The 19,208-nt window shown below is 45.7% G+C and overlaps 1 protein-coding gene across 3 annotated transcripts in view; it reads right to left on the bottom strand.

Annotated features, from left to right (window-relative positions):
* Positions 1 to 19,208, bottom strand: part of DOCK11 (dedicator of cytokinesis 11) — a 202,815-nt gene that overhangs the window by 132,091 nt on the left and 51,516 nt on the right. For all 3 annotated transcript variants that reach the window (XM_047843161.1, XM_047843162.1, XM_047843163.1), the window contains exons 2-8: positions 19,044 to 19,160; positions 18,421 to 18,510; positions 17,924 to 18,006; positions 16,583 to 16,652; positions 15,636 to 15,731; positions 2,690 to 2,824; positions 294 to 471 (exon numbers count right to left, since the gene is read on the bottom strand). In XM_047843161.1, the coding sequence (XP_047699117.1) occupies positions 294 to 471; positions 2,690 to 2,824; positions 15,636 to 15,731; positions 16,583 to 16,652; positions 17,924 to 18,006; positions 18,421 to 18,510; positions 19,044 to 19,160 (769 nt within the window). The remainder of the gene's footprint in view (positions 1 to 293; positions 472 to 2,689; positions 2,825 to 15,635; positions 15,732 to 16,582; positions 16,653 to 17,923; positions 18,007 to 18,420; positions 18,511 to 19,043; positions 19,161 to 19,208) is intronic.

The raw sequence follows: 19,208 nt of genomic DNA, 5'->3' as shown, positions 1-19,208 counted from the left end.
GGGGAAAACTTTAATGGACTTTTGACAATCTGCCATGAATTCCCTATCCGTTTTAGTCTGGTGATATTTCATGTGTCAGAGCCCGTGAAACATCAACTCTTCAAAACAAAAAAAAAAAAAAAAAAAAAAAAGAAAGAAAGAAAGAAAATCTATCAACCTCCATAGTCACTTTTAATGAGGAAGTAGGTCAACCTTCAAGATTAAGAGTTCTGTATTTACCCTACACAAAGGACATTCCCATGGATTAAAGATAAGAGCTCTACCTCGATAATGAATCATTTAAAAATTCTGACCTTGTGTTGTTTCTACCGTCTCCTTTTTCTCTTGCACTAAACTGTCGGTATTGATCTGAATAATCTTTTTCAAAGTTAGCAACCATTCCTCCATTTCCTGCTCAGTCTCAGCAGCCAGATAGTGGCTATACTTATCTAACATCTTGAGTTCGAATGCATGACGGCGCATTTTGGGGCACTAGAGAAAAAGAAGAAAAGAAAAAGAAAAAGCATGTGTCCAGTTAGTTACCTTTTCAATATTAGATTTCATTAGTTGATTTTTTACCTCTGCTCCGCACATATGCACGTCAATACTGTCATGAAAGAATTGCTTCTTTCAACAAGAAACAGAAACTCCCAGACGATGAATGACCATGTCAAATGTGCCATTTTTATTCCCCTCTATACTGGGCACAGTGCTACATGCACAAAGTTGGCATTGAGACATGACTTGTTGACTGAGGATTATCACTTAAGGCCTTTTCCCATCTAGAGAATCGAACCACCAGCATCAAAATAAGCAAATGTTTTTAATTCTTTCTACCCTGCTTAAAGTTTTTCTTGCATATTTATAGATTTTCAAAATCAGCCCTTGGAAACAAGCTTCGACGTGCTTTGAAATAAACCTGGCACTTGCTTTATATCACACCATAAAACGAGGTTTCGATACCTAATTCACGTTACTGTGCATAACATGAAATGCATCACAATAGCATAAACGAAGACTATGGTTGGTTCACATTAAATTGTGGCTCTCGGTAAAAATTATGGGAATGACCTATGCTGAATACTAGCACAGAAGGAAAATAAAAGCCTCCTCCTCTCCTCAAACATAATGACACATTCTTTTACATTACCACCTTCTCTGTCATGACAAAAGAAATGACACACTCTCCCCACTCCCCACTACCTCAGCATTAATTTCAAGAAAGGTTCATGAATCAGTCATTTTCCACCACGTGGTCATCATTCAAGAAGGAACCAACAAAGTTCCTCCTTCTCATCTTCAAAGTATAGCAAAGCATGAAATCAAACGGCGGTAGCAAATCATCAAGATTTATATATTTGAAAATATTTGGGAGGGGGAATCATAAATGCAAGGAGAAAGCAGCGGCGGGGAACATTATAAAGGGCGGTCAATCTGGACTGGAGCTAATCGAGAAAATCTAGGAGTCATGTACCTTCTTTATTCCAGTAAGATAAGAAAGCTGTAGCTTTCTATATATAGGTAACTTTTATTTACATAGATCTTTATATATTTTTTAAACGTTTATCTTGAGAGAGAGGGAGGGAGCGTGCACGTGCACACACCCACACACAGACACGTATGCAGACTCACGTGCAAGCTGGGGAGGGGCAGGGTGGGGGGGTGGTGAGGGTGGGGGGGGTGGGGGGTGGTGGTGAGGGCGGGGAGGGGAGAGAATCCCAAGCAGGCTCCATGCTGTCAGCGCGGAGCCCGACATGGGGCTCAACCTCATGAACCGTGAGACCGTGACCTGAGCCAAAATCAAGACCCAGATGCTTAACCGACTGAGCCACCCAGGCGCCCCAGATCTTGTTATTTTTTTAAGTGTTTTCTATTCGATCCGCATGACAATCTCATTTGAGTTGAATTCATAGTAAGTGGGATTGACAATAAGATTCAGACAGGATGAGGACACTGAACCAGCATCTCCTGCCTCTTCATCAGCTGGCTCTGTAGTGATGGCTCCATCTCTTGACCAATCGACTTCCTACTTACGCCATCTGTCTGCCCTGTCTCCCATTGCCTCTTTGTCCATGCCCCCTCAGTAATTCAAATCAGCAAACACTCGCGAAGCCTCTACTCAGTCCACAACGCTGCTAATTATTACAGGGGACAGAGACATGAATAAGAGACAGTCCCTCTAATCCCAACATGAGCGGAGTAGAGCATAACGTGAGCTGTATAAGGGGTGAGGCCAAATCACTGTAACCTGTAAGGTCACAGTAAGAGGTTCAGCTCTCCCACTGCAAGATAATAAATCAAGAACCAAGAGGTTTTAAGTAGACAAGTGAAGGACCCTATCTATGTCTGAGGAAGATGGGCTGCCACAAGAAAAATGCTGACGTTCTTAATAGTTGATTGATAACCCTCTTCAAGAAAGAGAAGGAGCGGCGCCTGGCTGGCTCAGTCGGTTAAGCGCCCGACTCTGGCTCAGGTCATGGTCTCAAGGTTCGTGAGTTCGAGCCTCGCATCAGTACAGAGCCTGCTTCTGATCCTCTGTCTCCCTCTCTCGGCCACTCCCTGGCGAGTGCGTGTGTGTGTGTGTGTGTGTTTGTGTGCGCGCGCGCACGTGCGCAGGCATGCGTGGGCTCTCTTTCTCTCTCAAAAAATAGTAAACGTTTAAAAAAAGAAGAAGAAGAAAGAGAAGAAAAGGTAACGTCTAAAGCCTTACCTGAACAACGTCGATGCAGGCGTCCAGGTAGATGCAACCTTTAGATTCTTTTGAATTTTTCTCATCTTTATAGGAATTGAGAATATATGAACCGTCAGGAAGTTGAGTCAAGTAAAAATACCGTCTCTTGAATACCTACAAGGGGAAAACCCAGCAACGATACATTTGTTACATATACAATGCATTTGAACAGCTTATTCGAACTAAAAACCTTGAAGGGCTTGCCACAGTCATTACATCTGGACAATCTTCAGACAACTCTGAGAAGTTATCAGGAATTACAATTATCTTCACTTTCTTAAGATGAGAAAGTTCAAGCCAAGGGATTTCCTCTCAGTTAATCTAGAGAAGACCTTTTTTTGTTTTTTTGTTTTTTAACACATTTTAACACTTTATTTTTTTTTTTTAAAGATTTTTAAGGAATCTCTACACACAACGTGGGGCTCGAACCTACAACCCCGAGATCAAGAGTCACGTGCTTTTCTGAGTGGGTCAGCCAGGCGCCCCTGTTTTAACCCTTTAAAGTTGATAAGGCATTGGGGCACCTGGGTGGCTCAGTTAAGCGCCCACCTCTTGATTTTGGGTCAGGTCACGATCTCATGGTTTGTGAGTTCGAGCCCCACGGGAGGGGGTCTGTGCGGACAGTGCGGAGCCTGCTTGGGATTCTGTCTCCCTCTCTCTCTGCCCTTCCCCTGCTTGCTTGCTATCTCTCTCTCTCTCTCAAAATAACTGAAAATAAGCTTTTTAAAAAGTCAAGTCTATAAAGCATTTTTGTATCTGACTCACTGTCCGTTTCACTGTAGCGTCCTTTCCCCCATTTAATTGCAAAACCATGAGTGGGTTCTCATAATTCCATTCACATCACCACAAATCCAAGCACAAATACAAAAATATTCTGGAAGTTTCAAGAAAAAGACAGACATGTACGGCGAAAAAATAAAAATACAAAATGTATATACATACACATAGCCCCCATGATGTATTTTCATCTCACCTGCACACCTTAGTGGACTCGCCTATATTGTTCCATGTCCTCATTTCTGGAAGCCCAGCCTAGAATGTTCTTGCAGGGAAACAGGGAGAGTCACTGCTTGCCTCCCAGTTGTCCCCCGAGTGCCCAGAATGCTGAGATCTGAGTCAATAAGCCCAATGGGATTGTGATTTGCAATCAGGCATTCACAACAATTACGGAGGAACCTTTCACTACCAACTCACAGCAAAACCCACAGGAACGGGGAGAAGGAGGTAGACAGTCGGATTTGTTCTTGCCGGCCCTCTAGGCTCCCTTACGAAGCCTTAGACCTGATCAAAGAGGTGGAAGGGGGATTTGGAGCTCTCTGATGAGCCTATGCTTCTTTTAATAAGCCACAGCCTGGAGAATGTGTCAAGCATCTGTTCTGGTACAATTCCCCAGGATGCTGGATCTAACATCATTCCAGGGTGGGAATGGAAAGAGGCTGGGACACAGGCTCTTGGCGATTATTGAGGAAGCACTTTCTTATGCTTCTTGCCTTACAGAAGTTGGCTTTAAGATTTAAGCTTGCCACTTCCAATCACCCATCTGATTATCCAGTACAGTCTCAGACTATTTGAAGAACTTTAATTATGGAAAGAGTATTATTTGGCAAGATCATTCTCGAAAATGACAATTTCTGGCCAAGTATTTGAAATGCCAACAATTTATTTTTCCATAGCATGAATAAGCAAATATATATACATTTTAAGGGGCATTTCTTTTTAGGAAAATCAATGAAGAGAAATAATACGCTCGTAATTAATTTCGACTTGTTTCAGAATCACGGATTTTAGAACGAATGACAAAAATATACCAGTGCGAGGAACACCCTAACAGGTTAGACTGGTAAATGCTACGGCTTCTATTTCAGGGAGCGGCCATGTGGGTTTGCAGATCAACAGAAAGGAGTCCAAACAGAAAATTATCGCTTTGTTTTGCAACGCCAATCAGGCAAATATTACTACGAAGGTACAGAAAGTGTGTGTGCGTGATCTCACAATATGAGGATGTATACTTCTCATATTTCATTCACCTACATTTAAGTTTACAGGAGCTATAGCTGAAGAAACCTAGATTCATATATAAGGAAAACGTTAATCACAGTGCTGATTTTATACACACACAAATACATACACACAGCTGACTCTTGAACAACGTGGTTTTGAACTGCCCGGGTCCACTTACACATGGATTTTTTTTTTTTAGACACATTACCATACTGTAAATGTATTTTCTCTTCCTTATGACTTTCTTAATAACATTTTCTTTTCTCTATTGTAAGAATACAGTATATAATACACATCACATACAAAATATGTGTTAATTGACTGGCTATGTTATCCATAAGGCTTCAGGTCAACGAGTTATCAGTAATTAAGTTTTCGGGGAGCCAAAACTTAACATAGGGATTTTCCACTGCGCAGGGGGTCGGCGCCCCTGACCCGTTCCCCACTTCCCTGCACTGTTCAAGTCAACTGTATATGTTTGCTTATTTTCATGACGATGGTTCATATCTGTTATTTATATGATGAGACCAGGGGTGCTGGGTGGCTCGGCTGAGCATCTGACTCTTGATTTTGGCTCAGGTCATGATCCCAGGGTCGTGGAATCGAGCCCTATCAGCCCGGGCTCCATGCTGATCATGGAGCCTGCTTAGGATTCTCTCTCCCTTTCCCTCTGCCCCTCTCCCCTGCATGTGCTCTCTCTCTCTAAAATAAAAATCGGGGCGCCTGGGTGGCTCAGTTGGTTAAGCTCCGATTTCGGCTCAGGTCGCGATCTCACAGCTCATGGGTTCGAGCCCCGCATGGGGCTCTGTGCTGACAACTCGGAGCCTGGAGCCTGCTTCGGATTCTGTGTCTCCCTCTCTCCTTGCCCCTCCCCCACTCACGCTCGGTGTCTCTCTCTCTCTCTCTCTCAAAAACAAACATTTAAAAAACTTTTAACAAAAATAATTTTTAAAAATAATAAATAAATGAAAATGATGAGACCAGACAACCTAAAACGACACACTGTGCCCAAAGGAACAAAACACCCCGGTTTCAAAGCTATTACAGTAATCATGCATGGCACAAATGAAAGCTCATTTCCCAGGTGAAAATTACAACCCCGTTAGAATCTGACCTGTGATTCAAACCTAAAACTCGAGTAGAATCCACTTGCAGAGTCCATAGCCAGCAACAAAGAGAGTGGCAAGGGAAAGGAAAACACAGAGCAAAACACTTGTGGTACGGAGTCAAATTATAGTCCGCGAAATTTTTTTTCACGTACAGCTGCCTCACCAAGCAAAGACGTTTTGTGGCAGCCGCCACTTCCAATATTAGCAAAGCACATCATTACAATAGAGAGGGAAAGGGATCTGAAATTACAGTAAATCACTTCCTGTAACATTGCAATTATGTCTAAATGGGGGTACTGAGGTAGGTAGCTCATGAATCCGGGGAGACAACAGATGCCTGCAAATCCTCCGACCTTGATTCTCGGCCAGCACGCCTGCTCACCAGCATGAAGCTGTCCTCAAGACTCTGCTTCTCGGCTGCCTCACTACACAATCTACAAATAATTGTATCGAAACTGAACAAGTTACACAGCAGCCTTCCTAGGGTAGGGGTCACCCCCTCCAAGCAATTTCTCACGGGCTCGAAATGCAATTGATACAGGAAGGAATTTTAAGTCATTTCTATGGAAATCAGGCTCTGCAACGACAGATCTGAAAGATCTGGAAGATCTCTTCTCATCCTAAGAGTCTGGGCTCTATGTCGGGTTTCAACTTCTGGGGAGCTGTTAAAATAAGGGCTATATCGGGGCACCTGGGTGGCTCAGTCGGTTAAGTGTTCGGCTCTTGGTTTCAGCTCAGGTCATGAGCTCACGGTTCCTGGGATCGAGCCCCGGGTCAGGCTCTGTGCTGACAGTGCGGAGCCTGCTTGAGATTCTCTTTCTCCCTCTCTCTCTGCCCCTCCCCTGCTCGTGCTCTCTCTCTCAAAATAAATACATACGAAAAAAAATTTTAATTAAAAATAATAAAATAAAATAAGGACTATATCAAACAGTGGCAATTACTCTGTCGCATACCTCTCATTCTGCAGCCCTCAAGTCCTCTGTAACCAACAGCTAATTCTTTTAATGTCACTGGAGATAATAAGCTAATTAGCCACACTTTACGTAACAGCAAACTGAGCGACCAAGAGCTCACTCAAGTTGACACAGGCAAGTCAAGGACAGAACTACAATCAGGGGCCCCTGGGTGGCGCAGTCGGTTAAATGTCCGACTTCGGCTTAGGTCATGATCTCGTGGGTTCACATCCCACGTCGGGCTCTGTGCTGACAGCTCGGAGCCTGGAGCCTGCTTCAGATTCCGTCTCCCTCCCTCTCTGCCCGTCCTCTGCTTGCACTCTCTCTCAAAAATACATAAACACACAAACAAAAAAGAACTAGAATCAGAAGGCTAGGAGGATGACAAAGAAAGTCTTGCCCAAACCCTCCAATCGAAGGCTTCCCATCGAAGACCACAAGCCCTCACCATAGCCTATGATGATGTACGTGATCTGGCCTCAGATGACCTCTTGGGCTTTATTTCTAATTATGCTACACCGGCTTACCTGCTGTTCCTCAAACACCCCACCCAAGTGCCCTTGGGTCTTTGCACTTTGTTTCCTTGGCCTGGAATCCTCTTCCTCCCCATGTCCACACAGTTCACTCTGTCACTTCTAAGAGGACCACCTGCCCTCGTGATGGCACAACATTCTATCTTTTTCAATCAGCGATCGCTATCCAAATATATCTTCTTCATCCGTTTGTTTATTCGCTGCCTGGCACTTTTAGTCTGCTAAGGCCCACATCTCATCCATTGCTACATCCCCAGTACCTACAACGGCACCTGCAGACTCAGTGCAAGTTTGCAAAAGAAATGATGAATGAATAATTCATTCCCCAGTACAGATTCTCCAATGGTTGCATCCAATAGAATGGTATTTCTCTGTAATGTGCGTATTCTTCCTCCTCCTCGCCTTTATTGTTTTTCCTAGATGGTGGACACAGCTGAAAATTGCCCCACCTTATTCAGTGAGGAGCCTGGATCCTACCAGTGGCCCACTCAGACCACCCAGAAGAGTAACACAGAAAGGAAGCCAAAAGAGGTAATTCTCTGGGATCGAGTCTTGCCAAGTCTCCTTAAAACCCTGAGCTGTCTGGATGACAACCTTTTAAACATTTACCACATGACCCTCTCTGGAGCCAGAACAAAGGCTTTCCGTCACTCAGCTGAATCAAAGATGGAGGGTAGGAAAGTTCGAGCACGAAGCATCCTCAAGTCAGGAGAGCCTTTTATCATGCGATATACCAAGTCTCAAGAGTGTTCCCCTACGTGCGTTACCTGGAGGGTAATTTCTTTACTGCTAGATTACATGAACCAGGAGCCCTGAGAAAGAATGCTCTGAACGATTTAGCAAAGTAGGTAGGCAAGGTAGGTGGGCCAGGAGCGATGTGGGAACGGGGCTGGAGAAGCTTACTTGACTGATGTCTCAGAACAGAAGACAAGGGGCAGCGAGGAAGCGGAGAAGGCAGGAGAGCAAGACGACAGAAACAATAGAGAAGAAAACCCCAGGACTTATCAGAAAACCAAGTTGCAGTTAATTATACCAGAATGTCAGGAGCATAATCCTGCTGAAGAACCCCTACCGGTACGTTGGCAACCTAATAGATCACCTATCTCTCTTCACCGTATCATTTTACAGTCCCACCAGCTTTTAATATATCACATAGGTCTACCCTCTGGGAAACTGGTTACAAATCAAATAGCTTTTTTTTTTTTTTTTTTTAAATAACTCCACCATATCTGGGCACCGGACATTTTTTTTAACTATTTAGTCTGAAGCGAAGTCTAGTGGGAAAGGTCTACAAATCCGCCCTTCTCATTGCGGACGGGTTACTTTATCAGCTTTATTTCAGTGGTTCACGGCCCTGCTCAAATTTTTGGCGACCCCCAATCACCCACAGGGTAGGGCGCACATGACCGATCCCACATTCAAGGTGTTCCCACAATCCTCCTAATAATCTAAATCTAAATAATCTAAAATAATACAAATGGCTGACATCTGTGGAGGGGTTACTACCTTACAGTCTCTGGCTAAGTGCTTTCCTCATATTATATAGCACTTAATCGTCCTAACGACCTTGTATGAGGATTACTATTATCATCTCATGTTACAGAGGGGAAACTGAGGCACAGGGCGACACCAATGGATCCAATGAAATTTGTCCTCCCATGACCAGCCAACTTCCCCTAACACACCTGCTCTGTACATATATTGCCTCCAACACCCACCTCCTGATTTCCTTCCTTTGAGGCCCTACCCCCTTCAAAAAGCCTCCTGTGACTTCAGATCACAGTGAGCTAGACTCACAGAACACTTGGTCTCTGTACCACCTTTAAACAATATATTATTTTTTTTTAAATTTTTTTTCAACGTTTTTTATTTATTTTTGGGACAGAGAGAGACAGAGCATGAACGGGGGAGGGGCAGAGAGAGAGGGAGACACAGAATCGGAAACAGGCTCCAGGCTCCATGCCATCAGCCCAGAGCCTGACGCGGGGCTCGAACTCATGGACCGTGAGATCGTGACCTGGCTGAAGTCGGACGCTTAGCCGACTGCGCCACCCAGGCGCCCCAATATATTATTTTTTTAAGTAAACTCTAACGCCCCATGTGGGGCTCGAACTCACCACCCCGCAATCAAGAGTCACACGTTCTACAGACTCAGCCAGCCAGGCACCCTGTATGCCATTTTTATTGGGTGTCTCATCTCCCTGAATGGGTTTTAAGTTCTGCATGTGAAACTTTTCTCTACCCTTTGCAATGCTAACACCTTGAGGGGCGCCTGGGTGGCTCAGTCAGTTAAGCATCCGACTTCGGCTCAGGCCATGATCTCACAGCTCGTGAGTTCGAGCCCCGCATCGGGCTCCGTGCTGACAGCTCAGAACCTGGAGCCGGCTTCAGATTCTATGTCTCTCTCTCTCTCTCTCTCTCTCTCTCTGCCACTCCCCTGCTCATGCTCTGTCACTCTCTCTCCCTCAAAAATAAACATTAAAAAAAATTTTTTTAACCAAATTAGTGAGAAATCCCTTACCCATAAAATGACTACAATCTGTTTGTTCCAATAAACATAGTGACCTTGGCCTCCCAGAAATTCTTCTAATATCGTATGTGCTTTCTTTCTTGGGTAGAACTCCCTCGATCTGTTGTTCTCCCAACACAGAAGGGAAAAAAACCCTCCTGTAACAGTCAAAGAATAAGTGAGGACTTTTTGACTCTGGATATATAACAAATGGCTCTCTTTTGTGCAAACGAGAAAAGGGGGAGGGGGCAGCAGAAGTGAGTCATACATCAAGCAGTTGAACTTACAACCCCGATAACATACCAAGACACTTCAACGTTTAATTGCTAAGAATGGGGAGGAGGAACTAGAGGAATGCGACCAAATTGAGCCAAGAAGAGGCATAAAGGTGGGTGTCCCAGGGGTTGGCCAAGAATCTGCCTTTTTTTTTTTTTTTTAAATGAAAAACCACCCTCAAGATCAGACTCTTCCCTATTCCATAGATCATTATATCCCCTAGGAAAAATAGCTCTAAATACCAGCGGAAGGTCAAATCCAACATCATAGCTATCTAGTCCACATTAAACTGCCTCCACCGATATGGAAAGGAGCTGAAAAAAGCAGATGTTTCTAGCGGTTACTTGAGAGAGAATGTAAATGAACAGGTTTCTGTCAAGATTGGCATTTCTGTCTAAGAGATCATTATTCTCAATGCTATCTTAAACTATTCTCCAAAACTTTTCCAGGAATTGAAGAGTGGCAGTGGGGTGTGTTCTCATTAACTAGAAAGTACAAATTGAGGAAATTAATCACCGATGACAAGGCTTGTCTTGTTTTAACATGAACACCAAGAGCAGAGCAGATCATAAGCTCTGAGTAAAAGAGTCGCTGCGAACAGACAACCCCCGAGAGCTGCGCGACGCCAGCAGCCTCCTCAGTGAAAGGAAGCCATCAGGCACCGAGAACTGTGACTTGTGCCCTAATGCACATCATGACCAGCTTTCCTGCAGCCTGGGCTCCTCACAACTAATATCCCAGCCAACAACGGAGAGGCTCAGCAAGCACTTCGGGGAAAATCATGACAATGGCAGAAAATGATATAGACACGATCTTAACCAACCTGAGCTGGAGGAATGGCGTGTGTTGGGGAAAATGCACATTTTTATTCCATAAAGAGGGAGTCTCCTAGTCTTCGCATATGAAGAAATCAGCTTAGCTCCTTCACCAGCCCCTTTTCCATAGAGCCCATCACTATCAACTTGAATGTTCTTGCAAAACGGTCTAGCAGCTCGCTAGGGAGGATTAACTTTCTGAAGCAGCCTATATATGAATGACTTTAGCTACATTATTTATGTCACATGACAGATCATGTGGTTGCTTTCTCAAAAGACCTTATAAAGTAGGAGCCTCTTTTTTTAATGTTTATTTATTTTTGAGAGAGAGAGAGAGAGAATGAGCAGGGGAGGGGCAGAGGGAGAGGGGACAGAGGATCTGAAGCGGGCTCTGTGCTGACAGCAGAGAGCCTGATGCAGGGCTCACACTCACGAACTTGTGAGATCATGACCCGAGCCAAAGTTGGACGCTTAACCCACTGAGCCACCCGGGTGCCCCTGAAGTAGGAGTCTTCTGATTCCCTTTGATCTAGTGGACCTTGCTGAGTTTCTTCTAACCCTTTCCTTCCTTATTTCTGATAGTCAAAAAGTCCAGGAAAAGGGGGCGTCTGGGAGGCTCAGTCGGTAGGCTGATTCTTGATCTCAGGGTCGGGAGGTCAAGCCCCACACTGGGCGTGGAGACTACTTAAATCCAGGGAAAGGACTCGAGCTTGCTTATAAAAACAGCTGTCGTCCATAATTTCAAAGTTGCCAAAGGACTAACTTACATAATTTTTAAAACCCAGAAGTTTTTAGATGAATAAAGCCCCTTAAATTTGCACGTCAGCCGGAGAGGTACCAAGCTGCTCTAACTTTAATCCGTGTCGATCCCGGTGGAATCTGCAGGCCAATGTCAAGCCACAGCACACGAAGGAAGCAGAGATAAAATAGAAGGGAAGGCATATGGCTCCCATAGGCTGTTATTGGCTAATGAGTCATGATTCATACCAAGATCCTTCTGTTGGAGCTTCCTGGTGAGTCTCCTGTCAGTCGGAGGGGCTATCAAAGCTTGAGTTGTGTGACAGAAAAGGTTCTTTGCTCTCAACCCTGCAAGCTCTAGGCCTGTGGTGCGCATCGCTAAAGCCGCCAAAGCTTCTCGCCGGGGCGGACTAGATGTGCTAGCCGGCCGCGGAGCTCGGATCACCGATGGTGAAACTGCCTCCGGTATGAGGAAAATAACTCAGATAATCACATGCCCCACTCATCTTCCCGTTTGCTTAGGAGACTCATCAGTATTCTTCACTTCAAAGGCTAACATAATAAAAACACATACAGAAGAGATCTTCCTCTCAGAATGGCTCATGAACTGTCAGCCCTTTGCCTCAGTGCCGCTGTCTCGACCTTTGCCAACTCTCCAAGAGCTGGGTCAGTGCTCACCCCATCTTTAGATTTAGACTCTCTCCTATGTCTGAGCCAGTCCAGGCCCGCACCAGGAAGAACGTGTCTGATCCGCCACCTAAGGGTGCAAGCCTCAGGCCCCCAGGGTGCCGCAGCTCACAGGCCCAGACTTCCACTTTGGCCCTCACTCCAAGTTCCAGTCTGGCCACTACGAACCTGCTACCTACACCCAACACCGCCCCCCCCCCCCCCATGACCCTTCTCCATAAGCCCTCTGTTTCCATAGAGAGGGCACGGTAAACGCTACGAGTTTCAACCAATTTTCATGATGCTGAACTAAATAACAGTTAAAACACAATTCTCACAGGAACAACAAAATATCTTGGCAAAACCCCTCAGACACCTTTAACAGTGAAATCCGTGACCCGGCACAATTCCCAAATCTCATTATGGCCGATTTCAAATTATTCCCTATTCGTTTGTTGTTGTTGTTGTTGTTGTTTTAAGAGCTGTGTAGCACATACGTCACTTCGGTTTATTGTTCTTTTCCTTTCTTGGCCTACTGTGTGGTAGAAGTTTGAGAAAGAAGTGTTTTTAGCCTATGTGAATTATAGCTCACTAAAAAAAAAAAAAAAAAAGAAAGAAAGAAAGAAGTGGCCAAAACATGAGCAGCTGGGGTGAAAATAGAGGCAACATAAAGAGCCTCGCTCAGCAACAACAGCCCAACAATTAGCTGGAGACAAGCAGCAGCTGTCCCCTTCAGCCAGGCCATGTGGTCACCAAGTTGCCTCAAGTCCCACCACCCGCTTCATGAATTTATGGTCCCTGCCCGGCCCCTGTGAGTGGTGGACTTTGCAACCTCGGGGATAGATAATACAGACGCTAAACCATCAATCTTGGACCACTTGCCTGAATTAGTTTTCTGTTGTCGTTGCAACAAATCACCACAGACGTACGGGCTTCAAACAACACAAACGTATTCTCTCACGGTTCTATAGGTCAGAAGTCGGACGTGGCTCTCGCTGGGCTACATCGAGGGGTGTAGCAGAGCTGAGTTCCCTCCTAGAATCTCTAGGGGAGACGCCATTTCCTTGCCCTTTCCAGTTTCCAGAGGCCGCCTGCATTTCCTGGCCAGTGGCTCCTTCCGCCATCTTCCAAGCCGGCAAGAGAGCATCTCTCTCTAGCCCTGCTTCCGTTCCCCCCCCTACCCTTTCCCCGTCCCTCTTCTGCCTCCTTCGTCCACTTTTAAGGACCCTGTGATTACACTGAGCTCACCTGGATAACCCAGGCTACTCTCCCTATGTGCTGATTAGCAATCTTAACTCCCTTTTGCCACGTAAGGTAACATTTACAACTTCTGGGGATTAAGAGGCGGCCGTCTTCGGGGGGAGGGTGGGGGGCGCCTTATTCTGCCACATCAACCAGTCTGTGCTTCACAAGTTACGGAGGAAAATTAAAAGCATGTACCTTTTACAGGCAACTGCAGTTTGATGTGTAGTATATGGGCTCCAGAAAAGTTGAAGGTAAAGCAAATTACAATTTAAAGGCATTAGAGTAATTCACCGTTGCAAAGAATCCTGTGGTGAATTGTTTTGTAAAGGTATGAATTCCTCAAGGAATCCAACAGTAGGGGACAAGCCAAGGTTGCAGCTGAAGTATGGAGAGAACATTTTAATATTTTGAGTATGTTGGGGGCGGAATCAAAACCCATGGAACCATTTTCCGACAAGCCGCACAGAATTATGGCCTTCACGCATGCATTTCTGAACCTGATCATTCTGATGGGAGATGTATCATCATAAAGACTTCGGTCTCACTCACTCAGCTAGTAAGCGCTGATCGTGCGCTGTTTAAGAGCACAGGCTTGGGCGATTGCCCGCCGAGGTTCCAGTCCCATGTCTGGACATCTGGGGCCGTGTGGCCTTGGGTTAACCACTACATTTCTTTGTGGCTCACTTTCCACAGCTGTACCCTAAGAATGAAAAGAGGACCTCTCTCATAGGGCCGCCACAAGGATTATATGAGATACAGAACACAAAACACTCCGTTATGGCGCCTGGAACATACTAAGTCCTCGATGCATGGATTCATCGCCACGCGCTAAGGCCCCTGGTGAGGTGCAGGCGACACGCAGGAAGCAATCCTACAACTGGGATTCATCATGTTCGGGGCTTGAAAACGAAAGGGGAGAACCATGATGTGACCTCCGATACTTAATGGAAGGGTGAATCATCCTCAGCGAACCACATGATCTTATATCGAATATCTGAACGAACAGTTACATTTGGTTATCAGAGAATACTTTGCCTTTCTGCTCAGACTCTTCAAGGACCTTGTTAGTTTTAACCTCTGGATTTGGACGGCTCATCACAGCCCCTGGAACAAAAGCCAACTTCATGCCCCCAGGCATTCAAGACCGTGCCCAATTTTCTCCCTCTGTTTCTACCTCTATCTCGTACAAAGCCCGGATGCAAACTCGCTGTTCGGGCCAAACTACAAAACGCTGCGATTCTCTGACAGCCCTAAGGTACCGCTTTGTAGAGTAGTGAATTTGCTAGGCTCCTTATCCAGTCTGGACACCACTGGAGGCCGGGGACCTCCTCTTAGGCGTCCATATATTTCCCCTCAGTGACCAGCATATAATCTGCACCAAATTAATATTTGCTCAATAAACGGATTACCCTGCCCTTCCATTCATTACCTTCATTTCCAGAACAGGAACCTGCGATGCCCTTTTGTTTCAAAGCTTTTATCTTCATTCAGCTGACAGCCTCCTCTTTAAATTTCTCTTATTTTTAATTGAGGTATAGTTTGAATGACAGCCTCCTTCTTCAACTTCCTGACTCAGAATAATTACACTTCTTTAAAAAGTTGCACTTCTAAATTTATCCTGGAGGTTGCAGATTTTTAAAATTCAGTACCTCTGCGGGAGCCTGAGTGGCTCAGTCGGTTGAGCGTCCGACTTCGGCTCAGGGCATGATCTCGCGGTTCGTGGGTTCGAGCCCCGCATCGGGCTCTGTGCGGACAGCTCAGAGCCTGGAGCCTGCTTCGGATTCTGTGTCTCCCTCTCCCTCTCTGCCCCTCCACTGCTCATGCTATGTCTCTGTCTCTGTCTCTGTCTCTCTCTCTCTCAAACAAACATTAAAAAAAATTCTTTTTTAATTAAAAACGAAATAGAAGAAAATCCGATACCTCTGTGAGGATCCCCTCAGTAAAGTTTTCTTCTGTTCTGTTTTGTTTTGGCTATCGGGCTCACTGGAAACATTTTTTTAAGAGAAATATTTTTCTCCTACACAGGCTCCTCATGACAATATCCTTGCAACGATGAAATAACATAAGAAGCACTTCTTACCTTCATGGTAACTGTGATGGTGCTATTTACGTTTGCTTTATGCAGCCAGCCTTGTTTTATTACACCGCCCTTCTGAGAACATAACGAAGACGAATCCTGAAACAGGGCAGAAACCATCAGTGAAACGGCCAGCCGTCCAATCAAACATTTGGGGGACACAAACTAGGCCCTGCCCCCATTTGCTAATTAAAGCATAAAGCCCCCACCCCACCCCCGCAAAGGTACCCGATTAAACTGGAAACTGGAAACCAGGGAATGAAAGGCTTTGTGCCGTGTATGCAGTAGGTACTCAGCATTTACTGAATCCTAGGAGCTGTCTACTGGCAAGGTCTTCTGCATTAAGCGAACAGTCAAGCTGCACCTCAAAGTGTCACAGAGGGGCGCCTGGGTGGCTCGATCGGTTGGGCATCGGACTCTTGACTTCAGCTCAGGCCATGACTTCATGGATCGTGGGTTCGAGCCCTGCGTTGGGCTCCACGCTGACAGTGGGGAGCCTGCTTGGGATTCTCTGTCTCTCTCTCTCTCTCTTCTCTCTCTCTCTCTCTGCCCCTCCTCTGCTCACTCGAGCTCTCTCTCAGAAATAAATAAACTTTAAAAAAATGTCACAGATATCCGGGCCATCTGTCCCATGAGGGATCTATTAGGGAGCAGAGTCCAGATGAATCATCACACCGCGTGCCCAGACGGAGAAAACCAACTCCACGAGCTCGTCCCACAGGTGGGGAAACATGTTTACGGTCAAATCCCAGCCCATTTCACTTGATCTTTCCTAAACTCCATTTGGAAATGCAACAATTGGTAAAAACAACAACAACAACAACAATTTTTGTTGAAAGCTGGCCGCAGATGGTTCAAAAACCATTCTGTCCCTCATCTTTTCCCAAGGAAGTCTCTCTCGGCAGAAGCGACCTTGAGGAAAGCAGTGCAGGGGGGCCCCCCATCTTTACCTCATCTTTATCACAGTCCTCATCAATCTCAAACACATGGTTGGGTATCTTTTCGGGTCGCAGAGACTTGCTGAAAACGCAAGAGAATTATGTCAGATGCTGACGAGAACTGAGAGGAAAATAAAAGCAAGACGAGCAGACTTTCCTTTACAACCAAGAAGATGCCAAGACACAAGGAGGACGGATTCTGTCCCCCTTGCCAAACTCAGATGTTCCCCTCTGACTCAACGTATGGTACCTTTCGTATATGGACTCGCACAGGCACAGCCAGCCGCAAAGCGACAGCTGAGGCCAGATACTTTGTCAGGGACAGCAGAGTCGTCAAAGATGGTGTGTCAGAATCTGTCAGTGGTGGCAGAACCTTGTCTTTCGCCGGGACAGAAAGCAACACGGTGTAATCCTGGCTCTTCCCTCTGTCTGCTGTAGGAACTGTGACTGGTCGTCCATCTTGGGATTCGATTTTAAAGGACATTTTGAGGACTGTTTTCTCCCCTAGGAAAGTGTTTCTGAAGACCCCAACGGGCTACACGACAGCTTATTTCTTGAAAACATTTCCCGTAGGACAGATAGACTACGAGGTCAGTAGTAGTATAGATGAGGAAAGGGCAAGCAGGGAGGTTCAAAGAGACTGAGTGACCGGCCCAAGGTCATCCAGTTAGTAAGTAGCAGAAAGAGGAGTTGAACTCTAACAAGGAAGATCTGAACTGATTCCTGGGCCAGTATGCTCGGGGCGGTCAGTCAACTCAACTGAGAGAGATACGCTTTTGGGGCGCCTGGGTGGCTCAGTCGGTTGAGTTTTCGACTCTCGATTTCGGCTCAGGTCATGATCTCACGGAACGTGAGTTTGAGCCCTGCGTCAGTCTCTGTGCTGACAGCGCAGAGCCTGCTTGGGATTCTCTCTCCCCCATCTCTCTCTCTGCCCCTCCCCCACTCGCACGCCCTCATGCACACGCTCTCTCTCTCAATCTCTCTCTCTCTCAAAATAAATAAATACACTTTAAGAAAAAAAAGAGAATGTCTGGGGTCACTGAACTAAGCCAAGTACCTTCTAGCATTTTCCTCGACGCCACTGGAAAGCGCTCACTGCATTATCCAGAATCAAATAAAGATGATTCTAAGATGCATCTAGGCCAAAAGGCAAACTCGTACTTGTTGAAAGAATTTCAATGAGCAAAGTAAACACATATTCAGCTTTCCAAAGTATGTTTACCAAACACGCGGGTTGCTTACGGCTTTGCCTTATTACAAATTACAACTGAGAAGCTTCAAAAGTGGTTAGGAAAAAGGTAAACCGCTGAGCAACTCTCCTCTTGAAGAGTCTCCGTTGAATTCTCCACTTACCATGGCAACATTCGGAAGTCCCCGGAGAAGTCTTCATACTTATAATTTACCACATGCCAATCTGTGCTATAGGTTTTAATACACTGAAAGAAAACAGAAATCCTTCACTGGAAACATTAAAAAGTACACACATATCCAGCTTCTTAAAGTCTCGCTGTAAGCTGACAGACTTTCAAAAATCATTTGGAAGATGTCGGCACTGGGATCTTCCTCTGGGGATGAACACGGTCTCCCTCACCCAACTGGCAGCAGTAAACCCCAATTCGTACAGCCTTTTGAACAACTGTCACTCCAAGTCCAGAGGGTGTTCAAATCCAAAAGAGAAAAACCAAGAACCCATGCCATTTGGCACGGTCTTTAAGCTGCATCCCCTCTCTCGCCTCCTCTAGACTCGCAATGGAGATCTGCCGAGTTATAGTAATTTTATTTCCCGTTGACAGTAAAGGAAGGATATTGTTTCAGTGTGATAATTACTCTGTGGACTCTGAGCGCCTTACCTCTTTGACAAACAAACTCTGGGCTCTTTTCTCAGCATCGTCTGGTACAGTGGACTGCACTGTTCTGCGCTGACGGCTTATCACCGAGATCTAGAAGGCAAAGGAACATTCTTGCCGTAAGAATTAGCTTGGAAAGTGCGAGGGTTTTCCTTTAAAGAAGTGCTTGTGGGGGCCCCTGGGGGGGGCGGGGCTCAGTCGGTTGAGCCTCGCATTCTTGATTTCAGCTCGGGTCACGGCCCCAGGGTCATGGGATCGAGCCCCACGTTGAGCACGGTGCTCCGCATGGAGCCTGCTTAAGATTCTCTCTCTTTCTTGGGGCGCCTGGGTGGCGCAGTCGGTTAAGCGTCCGACTTCAGCCAGGTCACGATCTCGCGGTCCGTGAGTTCGAGCCCCGCGTCGGGCTCTGGGCTGATGGCTCAGAGCCTGGAGCCTGTTTCCGATTCTGTGTCTCCCTCTCTCTCTGCCCCTCGCCCGTTCATGCTCTGTCTCTCTCTGTCCCAAAAATAAATAAACGTTGAAAAAAAAAAAAAAGATTCTCTCTCTTTCTCTCCCTCCCCCCGACTCGCGCCTTCTCTCTCTCTCAGATTAAAAAAAAAAAAAGAAAAAAGTGCTTGCGAACTCACAGATATGTCTTCCATCGGAAACATAAGCAGGTCTCTGAGGGGGTCGCTGTAAATCTGGGTTTTCCGTTGGGTGATGACATTCTCATAGTCCAAGGGCTCAACAATTTTGGTCTTTTCCTTAATAAGAGACAAAAATAAAAGTTAATATGGTCAGACTCACAAGAG

This window comes from Prionailurus viverrinus, chromosome X, assembly GCF_022837055.1.
Source record: "Prionailurus viverrinus isolate Anna chromosome X, UM_Priviv_1.0, whole genome shotgun sequence".
Classification (NCBI taxonomy): Eukaryota; Metazoa; Chordata; class Mammalia; order Carnivora; family Felidae; genus Prionailurus; species Prionailurus viverrinus.
This window is presented reverse-complemented; position numbering and strand designations above follow the sequence as displayed.